At 61.8% G+C, this 17930-nt stretch overlaps 1 protein-coding gene across 14 annotated transcripts; it reads right to left on the bottom strand.

The window, feature by feature from the left end:
* Nucleotides 1–34: 34 nt before the first annotated feature.
* On the bottom strand, nt 35–16785 carry Ankrd24 (ankyrin repeat domain 24). Of its 14 annotated transcripts, XM_047532530.1 has the most exons (21): nt 16693–16785; nt 15660–15746; nt 15428–15558; nt 15263–15351; nt 14103–14167; nt 13616–13673; nt 12488–12558; nt 12225–12331; nt 11883–12070; nt 11379–11407; nt 10758–10838; nt 10544–10651; nt 9911–9955; nt 9718–9816; nt 8216–8288; nt 7888–8006; nt 6200–7756; nt 3939–4106; nt 2017–2142; nt 1759–1824; nt 39–1601 (listed from the first exon to the last, which is right to left on the bottom strand). In XM_047532530.1, exons 1-21 carry the CDS (start codon nt 16729–16731, stop codon nt 1524–1526), a joined length of 3384 nt encoding a protein of 1127 aa, XP_047388486.1. In that variant the 5' UTR covers nt 16732–16785; the 3' UTR covers nt 39–1523. The 14 variants fall into 14 exon arrangements, with proteins under 14 accessions (XP_047388476.1, XP_047388477.1, XP_047388475.1 ...); XM_047532520.1 differs by having other exon boundaries at nt 35–1601; nt 7888–8064; nt 9911–10056; nt 12225–12558; XM_047532523.1 differs by lacking the exon at nt 16693–16785 and having other exon boundaries at nt 36–1601; nt 7888–8064; nt 9911–10056; nt 15660–16682.
* Between the last annotated feature and the right edge of the window lie 1145 nt (nt 16786–17930).

Here is a 17930-nt window from a genome sequence, read left to right as displayed (position 1 = left end):
GAGTCAGAGAAAGGACAGGAGGACGCAGGTGGGGACCAGGGACAGAGGAGAGATGGAGTCAGAGAAGGGACAGGAGGACGCAGGTGGGGACCAGGGACAGAGGAGAGATGGAGTCAGAGAAGGGACAGGAGGATGCAGGTGGGGACTGAGGGACAGAGGAGAGAGATGGAAATAGAGACTCCTGAGAAGTGACAGAGAGGGACTCAGAGAAGAGATAGGCAGAGGGGCCGACAGACCGCAGAGCTGCGGGGACCAGCAGCAGGGCAGAGCTGTGGCCCACTCGGGCCGGGGACAGCCTCCCCTGCCCACACTAGGCTCGGGCCACAGCGACCAGGAGCCCTGGCCCCGGAGAAGCAGCGCCCCATATTCTGCATGCTTCCTGGGTGTCTGGGGTCAGCTGAGACCCTCCTGCCCATGGTGCCTGACCTGGACACAAGGAAACCCCCAGGGACAGGCTGGACACCACCAGGAAATTCCCAGCCACACCCTGCCTCCTCTCCCTTAGCTGAAAAGAGCCAGGAGCCCTCGGGGATTTCCGGGGATTTGCAGGAGGGATCGGGAGAGGCCGGGTCAGCCCCCGAGCCCCTGCCTGGGATGAGACCCAGGTAGGAAGTGAGATTCTCGAGGAAAGCTGGCAGGCACTGTGGCACAGATGTCATCCCAGCAACTCAGGAGGCCGAGGCTGAAGGATGGCAAGTTTGAGGCCAGGCTGGGCAACTCAGTGAGACCCTGTCTCAAAACGCAGACTAAAAAGGGCCGGGATGGAGTCAGGGGCAGAGCCCTTGCCTGGGCCCAGTTCCAGTACAGGAGAGCGGACGGGTTGGATCTGGAGGTGCCGGTGGTGCCGGTCAGGAAGAGGTGCGGCCTCTGACATCAGAGACCGTGCCCGTTGTTGGATCTTATTTTATTTTATTTTTTGAACCGGGGACTGAACCCAGGGGTGCCCTACCAGGGAGCCCCAGCCCCAGCCCTTTTTACTTTTCACTTAGAGACAGGGTCTCACTGTTGCTGAGGCTGCCCGGGAACCTGTGATCCTCCTGCCTGGGCCTCTGAGTTGCTTGGATCACAGGCGTGGCCATGGCCCCTGGCTTCTGCTGTTTCCGTTTCCAGGGCTGGAGGAACCCAGGGCCCGTGAGCGCCAGCGGCCAGCTCTTGTTTGTTTGAAGGCTGCACTATGGAGCCTGGCCACCCTTCCCGGCCCTGCTGCAGACGCCTGGCAATCAGGCCACGTGTGCGTTTGTCCTGTGCACAGAATCTTTTATTTCTGCACTGGTGTTGGTGATGGGACCTGGGAGGACACAGGAGTCACAGATGCTCCCGTGGGCAGGGAGGGGACACCAGACTGACCACAGTGTGCAGCGACGAGGTTGGGTGATGGAGCCACTAGGGCCAGTCAGGGAGGGTCCCAGGCTGGTCTCCGAGTGACTGACAAGCCCCGTCACCCTGGGGGGCAGGAGCTGCTGGTCTGAGGGGCGGCTGCGGGGCCTGGGTTCTGAGCCTGGGGGCCGTGCAGCCTCCTGGCCTCAGCGGCCCTGGGCCTGGAGTCTTTGCATCTGTAGGATCTGACTGAGGATCCGCTGCACGTCCTCATCCATCTGGCCCTGGGATGCAAGTGGGGAGCAGAGAGAGGCCTGGGTGCACCTGCCCAGCCTCCTCTGTTCCCTCCACACCCCCAGAAAGAGAAGCGGAGACCCAGCAGCAGCAGAGGCACCCCCGGAGCCAGGCGGGTGCCAGGTGCAGCGGGAGCCGGTGACTCACCTGAATGGCGTACAGGAGGTGGCTCCGGTACAGGGCCACCACGGCACAGTGGGCCCGGGCAGCCTCCTGTGGGCGCGGGGAGGGTGCTCAGAGGGGCAGGACCCCCAAGACTGCCTGACGCCCCTTCACTGAGTCTGCACGGTGTGCCCAGGGCGGCAGCCAAGACCACAATGGCGCCATCCTGCCCGAGCGCCCGCCATCCTGCCCTGCCTGGCCCGGGCCTGTGTGCTCGGCCCCTCTGGCCAGCGCGGTCCTCACCTCCATCTGCCGCTGCAGAACCTTCACCTGGCCACGCAGGGCCTCCACCTCGGGCGTGGCGGGGGCGGCCGGCTGCTCCTTCAGGGCCTCCTTAAGACTGAAGACCTCCTTGGACAGTTCTGTGATCTGCAGGTGGGGCTGCCGTCAGCCAGCAGGGAGGGAGACGGGTGCAGCCCGCGGCGGGCAGCCCCAGGCCTGGGCGCGGCCTGGCCCTGCCTGCTTCCCCACAGCCCCGCTCCACGCAGAGCAGGCCCCAGGCCTTTGCATGGTCGGGAGGAAAGCGTCAAAAGAATCGTCTGTGACCGGAGAGCCACCGCGTTCCGTGTGGAGCGTGGAGGGGCTTCGCTGGCAGGCAGCCGTGCCACTTGCGTCAGGCCGCGTCCGCAGGCCACAGAGGAGTCGGCATGGCAGACACAGCCTGTGGCCTGGAACTCAGCCTTGTTTCTGACCCTTGACAGAGAAAGATCCCGTCCTCTCTGGGGGTCTCCGTGTCTGCCTGGAAGGGCAGTTGGTGGACAGCAGCGTCGACCACCCAGCTTGGCTGGGCTGGGGTCCCAGAGCCCTGGTTCGAGTCCCTGTTTCCCCCTTTTTTGTTGGCACAGGGCACCACTGAGCTACATCCTCAGGCCTTCTTATTTTTATTCAAAGACGGTCTCTACATTGTTCAGGGCCTCACTAAATTGCTGAGGCTGGCCTTGAACTCATGAGCCTCCTGCCTCAGCCTCCTGCGTGGCTGAGATGACAGGTGACATCAAGCAGGGTAGGCCCGACCCCTCTTGAGGGGGAAGGTGACCACCCCCGGCCCCGTTCCCTCACCTTTGAAGTGGGAGCGTCACCACTTGTTACGTGGCTGTGACTCTGGGCTGAGACTAAGACCAAACTGCCTAGAAAGCTGGCCACACTGGCTCCGTCTGGACCTAAGATACTGTGGACCAGTCACTCTCCCAGGGGACACGGGCCCCATCTGGGAACATCTGTGGTTGTCACAACTGCGGAGCTCCTGGCCTGGAACCGGCAGAGGCCAGGGACACTGCCGAGCACCCTGCAGGCCGGGACATCACCCCAGAGGCCGGCCAGCCCCAGCGTCCCCTGGGAGAGGGAGACCCCACTGAGCAAAAGCCATAATGCCAGCTGCAATTCCAGGTCCTGCACAGTGGCCTGGGGGCTCCACTGAGCGACACCCCAGCTCGTATTTTTGAGGTGGATCTTGCTAAGTTGTCCAGGTTGGCCTCCAACTGGCAGCTCTGCCTCAGCCTCCCAAGCAGCTGGGACCACAGCTGTGACCACCACAGCTGTGACCACCACAGCTGGCCCAATGGCAGTTTCCTCAGTTTAGAGGAGAAGACTTCTGCTCAGAGGCGAAGGCCACACAGTGAGCCAGGGTCAGGTAAGCACACCAGGATGCGGGGGTCCCACCCCCGGCCAGTGGCATGTGCCTGACTGAGCCCCACTTCAGGTTTTGGAGGCTCACTTTGCTCACCAGGAAAATGGAGCTAAGTGCTCTCTGGCTTTTAGGGTCACAGGTGAAAGTGGTCATGTGAGGAAAACGGCCGTCAACCAGTGGCCGCGCTGCTCTTCGTATCATTATTGCGGCTGTTTTAAGATCAAAACTTGAAAACTTGGGTTCACCCCCTGGCTGAACCATTGCCTGGCTGTGTGACCTTCAGCAAGTGGCGTCACTTCTCTGTGCCTGTTTGCTCAAGCGGGGATGATTTATCCTGGTGTCTTACGTGCATCTGGCAGTGAGGATGACTTGCAGGGCGCAGGGCCGGCCTGTCTCTGTGCTCACTCGGTGGGCGTGGCCGAGCCCCAGCGACCTGGCGCCCTTTCCCATCGGGACCATGGGTGGTTCCAGGACCCTCAGCTCAGTCTTCCCAACCTCTGCCGCGCGGGCCTGAGGGAGCACGGGAGGGGTCACCCACCTTCTTGTCCTTCTCCTTGGCCTTGTCCAGGGCCTCCTGGGCGCGGGTCTGGGCCTCGCGTGCCCTCTCGGCCTCGGTGCGCAGGCCCCGTAGCTGCTGCTCCGCGGTGGCCAGCTGCGCCTCGGCAGCGTGCCGCTCCCTCTTCATGAACAGCGCCTCCCGCTGCACCTGCGGCCCAAGCCCCACGTCACTCCAGGGCCTTGGGACCCCAGGGTTCTTTGCCCCAGGACATTCAAACCCATGCTGACCCCGCGGGTGTGACCCCTGGAAGCCCTGAATTCCTCTTGGCCCTGTGCACATTCTGACCTCCACGCACACTAGCGAGCTGTGTGTCCTGGACAAGAGGTTTCCCCTCTCTGTGCCATGTTTTCCTCTGATAGAAAATAAAGGGAAATAATAGCTGCCACTTTGCAGAGCCGTGGCGTTTGCGGAGGCCCACGCCTGGTCCGTGGTGCTGAATTTGAGTTAGAGTTGTTATTTTTTCCTATTACCACTGACGTCTTTTCTCTCACAGTGGTGCAAGTCTGTAGATTTCTTACAAAAGGTAAGTAAAAGGGAATTGGAGGAAAAGCTAACCAACATGGAAAAGTTGATGGCTACATCCACTAAAATAAAGATCAGGGTGACGTTCGACTGGCAAGATTTGTTCCTGGAAGGGGACTGGCTTTTAAAAATTAGTTTCAGGGTGCCAGGTGCAGAGGTGGCACACACCTGTCATCCTGGAGACTTGGGAGGCTGAGGCAGGAGGATGGCAGGTTGGAGGCCAGCCTCAGCAACTTAGCAAGACCCTGTCTCAAAATAAAATAAAAAGGACTGGGGATGTGGTACGGTGGTAGACAGCCCCTCGGTTCCATTCTCAGAACCAAAACACAAAAAAAGATAAAAAGCCCTAGGGGAAAATGGATCATGAGTACTTGCTCCAGTCAGCAGAGCCTGGCTACACCTTACCCGTGTTAAGGAAACCAGTGGTGTCTGTCCTAAGGAGTCACCACGCAGAAGGCTACATTTAGAAAATAAACATGAAGACGGGCATGACGTCAGCCCGGGGACCCCGGGAAGACAGCTAAAAATTGAAGGGGTTTGAGAGTGCGTTGGGAAACAGTGACCCTGCTATGGCTTACTGACCACTGTGCCTGTCCGGTCCTTGCTGGCTTACAGAAACAAACCCACAGAGTCCACAGGGGCGGGCGCCTAGGAACTGCCGCTGTTTCCATCACACAGATGAGTCAACAGAGGCACAGAGAGGAAAGTTTTGCCCCCATAACAGTCGATGAATGTGGTTTCTTATCACATATTTGTCCAAACAGCTGCTTTTTTGTTGTCATTTAAGAGATCAAGTCAAAAGGTCCACCCTCGGGACAAAACCCAAACAAAACAAAACAAAACAAAACCCTGGACTAAAGCAAGACAAAACAAAACAAAAGCTTCAGCTGGGTGGTGTGTACATGCCTGTGATTCCAGCTGCTTGGGAGGCTGAGGCAGGAGGGTCACAAGTTCAAGGCCAGCCTCAACAACTTTGAGAGACCCTGCCTTAAAATAAAAAGTGGGCTGGGGTGTAGCTGGAGGGTAGAATGCTTGCCTAGCATGTGTGAGGTCCTGGGTCCAGTCCCAATACTGTAAAAATAGATAAATAAAACCAAGTCCAATGGGTTAAAAATAATGAGATCGATAATCCCTGCTCATGGGCTGGGGCTGTGGCTCAGTGGCAGAGCGCTTGCCTGGCACATGTGAGGCACTGGGTTCCATCCTCAGCACCACATGGAAGAATAAATAAAGTTCTTTACAACTAAAAATATTTTTTTTTCAAAGTCCCTGCTCATAACATCCTCTTTTTAGAATTTGGTCAAAAGGTCGAAAATTATAAGAGCATTTTTCTGACATGGTAAAACAGCCAGCTGGAAGAAGGTACAGGGTCAACATGACCCCCAGAGAAAATGGACCTTAGGAGAAAGAAGCATCATGGGGGGAGTCACTGCTCTAAGAAGAGGGGGCCATTGATCCCACCTCACCCCCCACGGGTGAGCCGTGCAAAGCTACACGGAAAAGAGCTCGAGGAGGCAGCCTCGGCACACCCTCCAGTCTGGGAGGCTTCCTAACCAGATCCCCGTTTTCCAAAACTGAGGTCAAAATGGTCGAAACGATTAGCAAGAAGAGCTGAAGCGCCAGGAGGTCAGAAGGGCCGGCCCCGCGCCCACCTGCCAGCATCCACAGGGTCCGCAGCTGTCTGTCCAAGCCGCGGGCGGGCGGCCGGCTGGGCTCACCTGGAAGACCTCGGCGCTGGTCTTCTCGTGCCTCCGCGCCAGCTCCTCCAGCTGGCCCTGCAGCCGGGCCACCTCTGCCTGCAGCGCGCCCACCTCGCGCTCGTGCTCCGAGCGGGCCACGCTGCCCGCGCGCTCACGTTCCAGCTCCGCCCGCAGCCGGGCGGCCTCCTTGCCGCTGGCCACCACCTCCTGCTCCAGGCCGGCCGCGCGGCCGCGCAGCTCCAGGGCCTCCTCCTGCAGCCGGCGGTGCTCGCAGGCCGGCACGGACGCCTGGCGGAGCGCCTCGGAGGCCTCGCGCAGCTCCGCCAGGCCCCGCCGGGCCTCCTCGCAGGCCGCGGCCAGCTCTGCGGCCCGGGCCTCGGCGGCATCCCGGGCTTGGCCCAGCTCGGCGGCCGCCGCCCGCTGCCGCTCCCCGGCGGCCGTGGCCACGGCCAGCTGCTCCCGCAGCGCCTCCAGTTCCCGGCTCTGCTCCAGCCGCGCCTCCTCTCGCCGGGCCAGCTCCGCCCGTAGGCCCCGGGCCTCCTCCTCGGCCAGCAGCCGGCCTGCCCGGGCCTCGTCCAGCAAGGCCGAGGCCGCCTGCAGCTCCCGCAGGCGGGAGTCGCGGTCTCGAAGGTCCTCCCGGGCCTGCTCCAGGGCCGCCCGCAGCTGGCCGGTGTCGCCACCGCTGCCCCCGGCAGCCCCGCAGCCCTCGGCCTCGCGCACCCGCGCCCGCAGCCGACCGGCCTCGGCCTCCGCAGCCTCGCACTTGCCGCGGGCTACCTCCAGCTCGGCAGCCGCCTCCCGCTCTCGCTGCCGCAGCGCCTCCTCCAAGCCGCGAATCCTGGTCTCCAGCTCGGCCTGCAGCTTTTCCGAGGCCTCGGCAGCACCAGGGTGTAGGCCAGGGCCAGCGGGGACCCCAGGGCCGGGGGCCTCCATATCCGCAGCCTTAGAGCCCGCAGCCTCCACGTGTGCAGCCCGGGTGCCTGGGAGCCCCGCTTCCTCACCACCCACTCTGCGGGCCTTCTCTGGATGGTTTGCTTCCGTCTCGGTGGCCTCTGAGCCAGTGGCCCCAGCTCCAGTGGCCGCGGCTTCAGTGTTTGCCGGGTCCACAGCCTTCCCTGCGATGACCTGGGCCGCCTGGGCTCCCGCCCCCTCCGTTTCCGCGGCCTCCGCATCCGCCGCCGCTGCTGTAGCCTCGGGCACTGCGGTGGCTACTTCCAGAGTCCTGGCCTCGGTGGCTTCAGCTCCCACAGCCTCCTCACCTGTGTTCTCAGCCCCGTTAACTCTGGTTTCCTGATCCGTGGGGCCATTTAGCTCCGCGCTTGTTGGTCCGTTTGGGGCGGCGCTGGCGCTGCCGTGGACTCCGGCATCCGTGTCCTGGATGTGGTGGTGGGCGGCCTCCCGTGCTTCCGGGGCCTGCCCTGCCGCCTGCTGCTCCAGCGCACGCAAGGCCTCCGCATGCTGCTTTCTCAGCTGGTCAAACTCCGCCCGGAGAGAGTCATAGAGGACGAGGGGGACAACCTCTGCAGAACCGTTCACCTCCATCTGCATCTCGTCCTTCTCGAAGTTCTCCAGGATCTGGGGTGGGGAGGCAGCCAGGCAAGGACTGAAGGGGCCGCAGGGCACAGGGCAGCCTGGGGGCCTTCCCTGGCACCCCGACTCCCGGGAACCCAGCTCTGCACGTCTGTCCGCCGCCTCAGGTCTCCCACCTGCACTTTCTCCATGAGCTCCTGGTTCTGTCTCGTGAGTGCAGCCACCTGCTCCTGCAGCGAAGCCAGGTGCTCCTGGGCCATCGGGCTCAGCTGCTTGGAAAGCAGGGCCTCAGCTCCTGGTGGGGGGCACAGGGTCAGGCCGGGTCCCAGGACACAGGGACAGGAGCAGGGGGTCTGCAGTGGAACACCAGGGCCCAGAACAGGCTGAAGCAGGTGGAATGACGCCCCTCCCGCCTCCCTCCAAGTCACTCTCTCCCACAGGCTGGCCAAGGCTCTCCCGGATCCTGGGACACACATGTGGAGGGAGGACAGGGACCCGGCTCACCTGGAAAATCAAGCAGCTCCCCCTCCTCATCCTGCAGGGTGGCCACGTCATAGCTGGTGTTCTCCCGCTCGCTCTGGGGGTGGGGACAGTGGCTCGGGGTCCTGCTCCCCACCCCCTACTCCCCCAAATAGTCCACAGTGGCCTGGCTGTTCCCACACGGACACCCATGAGCACTGCTGGGCTCCTGTTTCCTGAGTACCAACCGCATCCTTTGCCCTGATTTCTTTGATGGTGCCAGGCAAGCGCTCTGCCAGAGCAGCCACCCGGCCCGTGTGTCCATTTTTAAACAGGGCTTTTTTTAGCCATTGAGTTGCATGAATTTCTTACATATTTTAGACATTAACTCTTTGTCAGATACGTGGTGTCTGCACCCCGTTTCATGGCATGTGTGCAGCGGACGTTGCCCTCCTGAGTGAGGGGCCCCCAGGATGGGGTGGGGTGGTAGGCAGCCGCACCTGGGCTTGTCTGGGGAGGGTGGGCCATGCTATTGCTCCACATGCCAAGCAGGCAGTGGGCGTGTGGCGTGTGCGAGGGTGTTGGGGTGTGTGCACTGAGACCCACCCCCTTGTCCGTGCCTGTGACTGACGAGTGAGGGCTTTGTGCTCAGTTGACGGAGTGTGGCTGACTTGTCTGTGTGTTTGTATGTGTACAAGTCCTTTCGTCTGTAGAAATGTTATGCCTTTGTATTTGTGGTGTGTTGTGCACGTGTGGCCTGCTGCTGTGTTCACATGTATGACGTGCGTGCCACGACACACTCGCGTGAGCTTGTGTGCCTATCAGCTGCGTTTATACGTGTGCTTTACTAGAGGACGCATAAGGGTCCTTGTGTGCACCCGTTGGGAGAAGTGTCTGCCATGGGGAGTGTGTAGTTGAGGGTGCACCTGTCACTGTGGGTTCAGGAGGATGCATCAAAGGGACTGGCATTTAAAATTTTTTTTTCTTATTTTTGGCACTGGGGAGTGAACCCAGGGGAGCATCAACCACTGAGCCACATCCCCATTTATATTTTGAGACAGGGTCTTGCTAAGTTGCTTAGGGTCTTGCTAAGTTGCTGAGGCTGGCTTTGAACGTGCGATCCTCCTGCCTCAGCTTCTCAAGTCGCTGCGATGACAGGCATGCGCCACGGCGCCCAACCAGGGCTGAGCTTTAATACTGAAGAGAGGGGGCTAGGGCTGTGGCTCCGTGGTACAGCGCTTGCCTGGCACGCGTGAGGCACTGAGTTTGATCCTCAGCACCACATAAAACAAGTTAAAATATATATATATTGAATAAGGCAGCAGCCGCTCTGGTGCGTTTGCAAGGATGAGGCTGTATGCTCACTGCTGTGGCTGTCATGCCACGCCCAGGATCGAGGCCCCACCCTGGGCCTAGCTCCGCCCTCACTGTGCCCCTGGCTCCGCCCCCACCCTGTCGGCTGCAGGATCTGACCCCCTCTGGCTCTGGCCCCGCCCCATCCCGGTTCTGCTCCGCCCACCCCTGCCTGCTCTGCTCTCGGCTCCCACCTCCAGCAGGGACAGCCGGCTCTGCAAACTTTCCACCTCTCTGCCCAGGCTCTCCTTCTCCTCCTGCTTCTCTGCCAGCTGCTGCTGCAGCTCTCGTACCTGGGCAGGAGGTGGCGGGCTGAGTGTCTCTCACGGGAAATAAGGGGCAGCCGCTAGGCTGCCCGCACCGCGCCCCCATCCCGCCCCTGCCTACCTGTCTTTCCAGGCTGTGGAGTGAGCTGGCCTCCGCCTCCTGGGGCTGCCGGGGAGAAGGGGCAAGGGTCGGATCCGGCGGGGGTCCTCACCTACTGCCCCACCTCCACTCTGTCCGATCATCCCTGGACAAGTTCTCGCGGGTGCCTATTTTGGGCCAGACTCTGGGGGTCACTAGTTGATTCATTCACCCTAATATCCATCCATTCGGTAAATGTTTATTGGGCATCTACTGGGAGCCCGACACTGGCAACGTGCCTGCCCTTGAGCCTTGCACCCAGTGGACATGAATACAACCCACAGCAAGCCGCGGCAGTGAGAGCTAAGAATGGAAAGAAGGCAGGCTGCAAAGCCAGCAGGTGGGTGCAGCTAAGTAAGCTGGGACGGGAGGTGTGTTTGGCCTTGAGCAACGGAGGAGAGGAGGGAGCCAGGGGGCCATTTGAGGGAACAGCATTTTGGGCAGTGGGAACAGCCAGTGCAAATGCCCTGAGGCAGGCCCCAGTGGGGCAGGCTGGAGGCCCAGTGGGAAGCCCATGTGCCTGGAGCAGTGAGGAGAGGAAGACAGGGAGGAGAAGGTGGAAAAGGCAAGGCCGTCTTCCCCCAGGAATGCCCCCCAGGCCTGCTGCCTCCTGACCTCCTGCTTCTGCCGTTCTTTGTGCTGTTCCAGGCCCCGGATCTTCTGCAGGAGGTGGCCTCTCTCCTGCCGCAGTCGCACAATCTCCTCGTAGGCCTCTTGATCGTCCTGCTCCCCTCCCCACCCGGTGCCCACCACCTTTAGATGAGGCCCGAATGGGAGCCAGAGCCCCTGCCTGGGGTCCCCAGCCCTCCCCAGGCCCAGGTCACCTCACCGGCACGGGGATGCTGGCGGGCGGCTGAGGCGCCTTCCGCTTCTTGGGAGCCCCTCGCTGTTCATGACTGGACACAGAGTTCTGGGGGCAGAGGGCGAAGGGGGTGCGTGAGAGCCACCCCGTTAGCCCACCCGCCCAGTTACCCCACAGCCACCTGCCCTGCGCCCCAGAGTCCTCTCATCCCAGCACCGGGGACGATTCGGCCTCCCCGCAGGTCCTGAGCTTGACTGAGCTCTGCCCTCTGAGCCTGGGCGCTCTCCCTGGCTGGGGCCGACCACTAGCTTCTTTCCCCCACGGAGCTGAGGTGCTGATGGCGGGGAGAGAAGAAGCCAGGCCCGCCGCTTGCCTGACTAGAGCAGCCCTCCCCAACCCCGGGCCCCTGTCACCCAACCCTGCCCCGTGAACTGGCCCCATCTCCCCGTGTCCCCGTGGTTCCGGGAACTATGTGCATGCAACCGCTGCTTGGTGGCAGCACACCCTGCAGGTAATACTCCTTCCAAACAGGTCCCCCGGTGCAACCTGGGGCAGGGGTCCATCTCTTCCTCCCTTTCTGACAACACTTGGGGCCAAGGAGACGTGAGTGTGTCACGGGGAGGGGTCTCACCCTTGAGGGGTCCATACCTGAGACGATGCCTCGCCTGAGTCATCCTCTAGGGGGCAGGGGAGAGAGGGAAGCAGGGTCAGGCTCTGTTCCAGGGACTCCGTTCTCCCTTCAAGAAGGGCAACGGTGGGCCCAGGGGACCTGAGAAGACTCCTAGTTGCCCAGGACCAGGGCTTTCACGGTGGGAAACCGCCATTTGGCAGAATGTTAACTGGAGAGACTGTGAAACTCTGAGAAAGAACGATGGCACTTCCAGGATAGAGTGGGTGGGGTGTCACATCTTAGGAGAGGCGAAGTTCCAAGAATAAGGATGGCACAGAAGATCAGAGTGGACCCCGGAGCCCTGTAAATGTTCCTGAGTTCCCTGAAACTGCCTCACGCTGGGGAGCCATGAAACCTCCTATCATGCAGCACGCATGGGGTGCCTTGAAACTATCTGCAGCAGCGAAAAGGGGCCTGAGAAACCGCCTACAAGGAGCGCCGGGGAGGAGGGCCTAAAATCGCAGTGGACAGCGCTCACTTACCACTTGGCAGGGAGGGGCGCTGAGCAGCCTCTTGCAGAAGGCGCAGGATGAGCTTGTCCCCTGCTAGGGCACCGTAGTGGGCGGCGTCCTGGCCCAGTGCGTCAGTGATGCCCGGCTGGGCCCCGCCCTGCAGCAGCGCCTCCACTGTCTCAGGGCTGGCCGCCTCGCAGGCCAGCATCAGGGCTGTCCTACCAGGGGAGGCGGCTGCTGAGGGGCCGGGACCTCCCCAGGGCCCCTCCTCAAACCCAGGCTGGGAGGAGGACGAGGTCCCCCAGCCAGAGAGCGTGCGAGACCTGCTGAGGCCCCACAGCAGGTGCTGGTGGAGGGAGGGGAGATGCCCACCTGCCCTGCAGGTCCTGGTCATTTGCAGCAGCCCCCTGCTGCAGGAGCAGACGGCACAGGTCCGTGTGGCTCATCTGAGCTGCTATCATGAGCGGCGTGGCGCCCGACTGGTAGGAGGAGGAGTGTGAGACCTGACCCCGAGGCCGGGAGGCCCGTGGGGCGGCCCTGAGCTTCCCCAGACGCTGCCACCTGGCAGAGGGAGCCCGGGTGCCACCACCCTGTGCAGTGAGCCTCCAACCGATCTCTCTGAAATAGCCACTCACCCGGTCCCGCGGGTTCAGATGCGCCTTGAAGGAGCAGAGCATCTCTGAGCAGGAGAGACAGCCACCCGCCGCTTGAAAGGAGAACAGAGGGAGTCGGAGCGCCCGGGCATTTCCTGTGACCTCCAGCCTGGGTGCGAAGCTGGCCTTCCATTTCGCGACAGGTTCCCGCCTCCCCCAGGAGATCCATAACAAAGGCGCGTTCCTCACACAGATGAGGAAGCCCAGGCCCAGCCAGGCCCAGGGCCACCGCCTGGGCTCAGAGGCAGAGGCAGCCATGTCTAGGACCCTGGCCTGCCGCTTCCTCGAGGCTCCCTCGGGCGGGCCCAGCTGATCTGCCAGCCTCTCCTCCTCTGGTGCACAGGGCAGGGCTGTGCGCCCTGCGGTGCCGGTGCCACAGCTCTGGAACGCTGGGCTCACGTCTCGCCCTGGTGAGGTCTAGTCTGACTCAGCCCAAGAACCCAGTCAGTCAGCCAGCTCTGCCGGAACCCTGCTGCGCCCTGAGGGAGTGGGGTGTTCTTTGCTGCACTTAGAACAACGCCTGCCACATGCTAGGTACCCCACAGATATCTGCAGAGGGGAAAAACCAGTGACCTTCCAGAGTGACGGGAGGCGTCCCCACCACTGGGCGGCAGTGTACTCCAAGCTGCAGGAGGCTTGTACACAGTGACTAAAACCCTGAACCAAACCCAATTTTGTTATTTCCTGCGTCACCAGTGGAAGCCTGACTGGTGGGCTCGGGCTCCGGTGGGGGGTCCTCCCCTCCCTCAGGAAGGTATGGATTTGATGGCGAAGCCGCTGGCTGCCAGGGCTCCAGGAGCTGCTGGGGGGACTGGACCCTGGACGGCACCACCCTTGTCCCCACGAAGACCTGGCATCAACAGGCGGCACCCTGGGTCAGGCGAGCCGGGCCCCAGGTTCTGCGGGCAGGCTCTGAACCCCAGCACCCCTCACCCGTTCAACGGAGCGACAGCCTGAGCTTCAAAGGCGCTAAGGAGCACGGGGCCCCATGCCCCCCACCCAGCCGGGGCTTGGGAAGGAAAAGGAGGCAGCAGGAAGCTCTCACGGAGACAGCCTCGCAGAACGACTCAGCCCAGCACCCTCCGGCCACGCTGGGAGGGTGACACCCACCTGCGTGATGCAGGGCTGTCCACCCACTGCCGTCCTCGATGTCCACCACGCACGACGCCTGGGAAGGGGCACACGCAGGTCACTTGCAGCAGAGCCTGACTTCTCTAGGACCACCTCCCCGTGCGGGCTCCCTGTATCTCAGGCTCTGTGCTGCCCTCTCCCCACTCCCTGGCCTGCTGAGCCACCTTGCAGGCCCCCAAGTGGCTATGCATTCAAGAGAGTTGGTGAGAAAGTGGCCGGGAGCTTGGGAGCAGCCGGGAGTTTGGGGAGTAGCTGGGAGCTCTGAGGGTGGCCTTGGCTGAAAAAGTACGCAGTGCTGGGGGAAACGGGCTCAGGAAGCATCTGGTAATGAGTGCCTCTTGGATGTAGGGCGTATCTGGTTGTCCAGGGAGTAGTTAGAGCTTAAAAGTAAAAGAGGCCAAAGCATATTAGGATTTAGGGAGAACCTGGAGGTTCAGGGAGTATCTGAATTAAGAAAGTCAATGACCTGCAGCAGCTGCTTCAAACACTGTGGGTGCCCGTACTTGGCGGCCAGATGGAGGGCGTTGTAACCTGAAAGGAGAGGTTTACTAGACCTCTGGATACTCCAGGAGTTCCCAGCTGCTCCCCAAGCCTGTGTCTTCTGTATTGAGTTGCCCTGTGTCTAAGTCCCTAAGCCCCAGCTACTTCTCCAAACTGTGCTGTTCCTTGTGGCCAAAGACTCTTCCCACCCTAGCCAATTGGCATCCAACACCTCATAATCTAAGGAACACTGCACCCATGTACTCCCGACCTATGGCTTCAGCTACTCCCCATGTCCCAGCTACTCTAGCTGCTCCACTACACCGCAGCTCCGGCTCTGCCGTCACAACCCACAGTCTGCTCTGTATTCCTGCTTATCCACATACTCCTGCTGTTCCACAGGCCACCTGCATCCCTGTTTGATACTCTACCAATGTCCAGCTACTCCATGCACCCTGCCTGCTATGCCTGTAGCCCTGGAGCTTCAAACATGGCTCTGCCCCATGCCTAGTCACCCCAAGAGTCCCAGTTACTCCCTTGGGCCATGATTTCCCAGTTATTCCCTCAGGTCCCCGGTTAACTTGTGCACCCAGATTCTCTCATTACCCCAGCTACTCCCAGAGCTCTGGCTACTCCTAAGCCCCAACTGTGCCCCATAGCCCAGGTCCTGCCTAAACTCTCCTTGTCCCTGCCACGACCCAGACACTTCTTAAGCTCAGCTGTTCCCATGAGCCCAGCTTCTGCCGCAAACTCCAGATACTTCCCTACTTCAGTCACTTCCTTGATCTCTACCTTTACCTCCGATATGCCTCAAGTCCAAGTCCCTCCCGTGGTTCTGGCTACCTCAGGAAGAGCCCCAGTCATTTTCTCAGAAGCTTCCGCAGAGGCTCCCTGTTCCAGTGCTTCCTCTGATTCACCCTCTGCCGGAGCCCTAGTTACTCCCTGTTCACAGATGCCAACCTCCTTGCTTAGCACCAGCAAAGGAGAGGTACTTGGGCACAGCTGGTTGGCAAGGCCCTGTCCCGTGGGGGTGTGGAGGGCCCCTCTTCCCACAGGGGATGTGCAGCACTTGAAGCAGGGCCTGCCGTGCTGGGGCCGGGCCTTGGACTCAGCTCCACTTTCCCCCCGGGGCCCCGGCTACAGTACCTGCTCCGTCAGTGCTCATGACATTGGCCCCGTGGGCCAGCATCACCTCCAGACAGCTGGCCGCACCCCGCATGGCCGCCAGGTGGAACCTGGGGGTCAGAGGTCGGAGGTCATCCACTGCCTGGCCCCACTCAGCCTCCCCAGTCCTGGGGCCTGGGCACTCACGCGGACTTGCCCTCGGGGTCCAGTTTTGTAGGCACCAGCCCCTTGCGGGTGAGGAGCGTGGCCACGCCGGCTGCGTCCTCATTCTCCACGGCCTGCAGCAGCCGCTCGTCACTTTTGCCCCAGTCCTGGCCCTGTGGGCACACCAGAGGTGTGTGGGGCCAGGTGGGCCGCTGCCCCTCCCCCTCCCCCGGCAGGGGCTCTGGGCTCTGGCCCTCCGCCCCTGGGCACTTGCCTGGCGCCCGCCTCTGGCTGCCGGCTTCGGGATGGGGCAGGGGCCGCAGGGCGGGCAGGAGCCGAGGTCGGTGGGGCTGAGCCGCAGCTGCGGGGGGAGGTGGTCCTGGGCGGGGGGCCTGAGACAGTGTCTCCCAAGCTCGCGCCCCCCTGGCATCTTCCCCAGGCCCATTGCCCCAGCCATCCACCCAGACCCACTGCCAGCACCACCCTGACAGCTGAGATCTCCCAACACACTGCCCCCACTGTCCAAGTCCCCCTGGTCCTTAGTGTGAGGCCACCTCTGTGATCTCACTTCCAGCAAACTGATCCATAGTCTTTTCCAAACGACCCCCCCAGTGTCCCCATTTGGCCCCCAAGAGGCCCCTATTCAAGTCCTCAAAGCCACATTGTTCCATCTGCCCTTCCAAGACTACACCTGGCACAACTGTTCCCTGAATATTCCAAGGCCTGTCCATTCGGAATTACAGCCTGATATGCATTCCTATATGTCTCTCCAAACGCCTGAAGTATTCTCCAAAATCAAGCGCCCAAACCATCTGTCCCAAAAATATCCTAAAAAAATAAACCAAAAAAACCACCACCACCAAAACCCCCAGTCCCTTCAGTGGTCTCTGAAACTGCTCTCCAAATGCCCCTCTCCTCCCAACTGCCCTCCGGGAACAGCCTCCACACTGTCCGCGAATGGTCCAGCCATCTTCAAACCGGTTCCCAACAGTCCCCCTAAATGCCCTCTACATCCTCCTGTTCCCATCCAGCCTCAAAACTGTCCCCCCAAATGCCTTCACATCCTCCTGTTCCCATCCAGTCTCAAAACTATCCCCCCAAATGCCCTCTACATCCTCCTGTCTCCATCCAGCCTCAAAACTGTCTCTCCTGGCGTGCCCTTGTGTGTCCCGAATGGCCCATCGGTCCCCAAAGCTGCCCAACCCTGACCCTGCCTCGCGCATCTTTCCCGGGTCTCGGGTGGGGGCGGGGGGCGGGCGGCCGGGGCGGGGAGCGGCAGGAGGGGCCCGCGCCCTCCCCGGCCCTACCGCGAAGGAGGTGGCTGCGCACAAGCACAGCTGCTTCATGGCGTCCGGCGCCGGGTGGCTGGGCGGCGGGCACCGAGGCGGCGGGACCGCGGGGCCGGGCCGGGCAGGGGCGGGGCCTGAGCTGGTAGCCCCGCCCCCGAACACCGCCCCGCCCTCGCCCGGCCCACCTGACCAGGCCCCGCCCCAAAGCGGGGCCGGGCTGGGGAAGGGGCGCGGGCGGCCCCGCCTGAGCCGGCGGGAGCACGCGGCAGCGGCAGCGCCGCCCCACCCCGCGGCCGGGGCCTCGCGTGATTTGCGAGCAGGTGGTCCGGGCCGGCCTCTCCCCGCCACTGCCGCCGCCGCCCTGCTCCCTCTCCCTCGCGTTCTTCCTCTCATTGCTCCGCACGCCCCGTGCGGCCCTGCAGGCAGACCTGCGTTTGAGTGCGGCGCTCGCCCGCCCGGCCGGCCGGCACCACCTGTCTGACTGGGCCGAGCTACTTACCGCCTGTCCCCCTCCCTTTCCTCAACTGCGGAGCAAGCTTCGTGATAAGCAGTTCCCACGGCAGGTGGTCAGAGCACTCGTGAGGGACTATATGCCAAGCACCGCACCACACAGTGCCTGGTGTACAGTAAGCACGCGGTAAGAACTTGATTCACTCATCAAATAAAGATGTAGCTCTACAGTTAGGTCCTGGGACACTGGAGGGTGAGACATAGTAGATGCTCAGGGAAGTCCACTGGAAGAGGGCACGCCCTTGGCTCTGGCCCCAAGGCCAGGAAGTCTGTCTCCTCTGCTTGCCTTGTGCCTGGGAGGTCCAGTGGTGACTGAAACAGAAGTCCTTGCCATCACAAGGTCTCTGGAGAGACAGGCATGTACCCACAGACTCATGAACCACGTGCTTGGGGCCCAAATGCAGAAGCCCAAGTGAGTGGAGAGCTGGGTGAGGCTGCCCTATGTAGTCTGGGGAATCAGGGAGGGCTTCCTGCAAGAGAGGACATCTGCCTGGAAACTGGAAGGAATGGCGGGAGGCTGGGACAAGAGCATGTTCAGAATTGTGGCCCACCTGCACAGTGCAGTCGCCTCTGGCTGCACTCCTGTGCACCGCACCCCCTCCCAGTCCCAGGCTCCTCCTAGAAGGTCCAGAAAGCACCTCTGAGCACCAGAGTCAGGCCCTTCCTCTGCCCACAGCCCTCCATGGCTCTTACCTCCTTCAGAGTCAAAGTCAAGTCCTCTGTGGCTCGCAGGGCCTGCACCACCT

Source organism: Sciurus carolinensis, chromosome 17 (genome assembly GCF_902686445.1).
Source record: "Sciurus carolinensis chromosome 17, mSciCar1.2, whole genome shotgun sequence".
NCBI classification, from domain to species: Eukaryota; Metazoa; Chordata; class Mammalia; order Rodentia; family Sciuridae; genus Sciurus; species Sciurus carolinensis.
The sequence above is the reverse complement of the archived record's forward strand: the minus strand, read 5'-3'. Positions and strand labels throughout refer to the sequence as shown.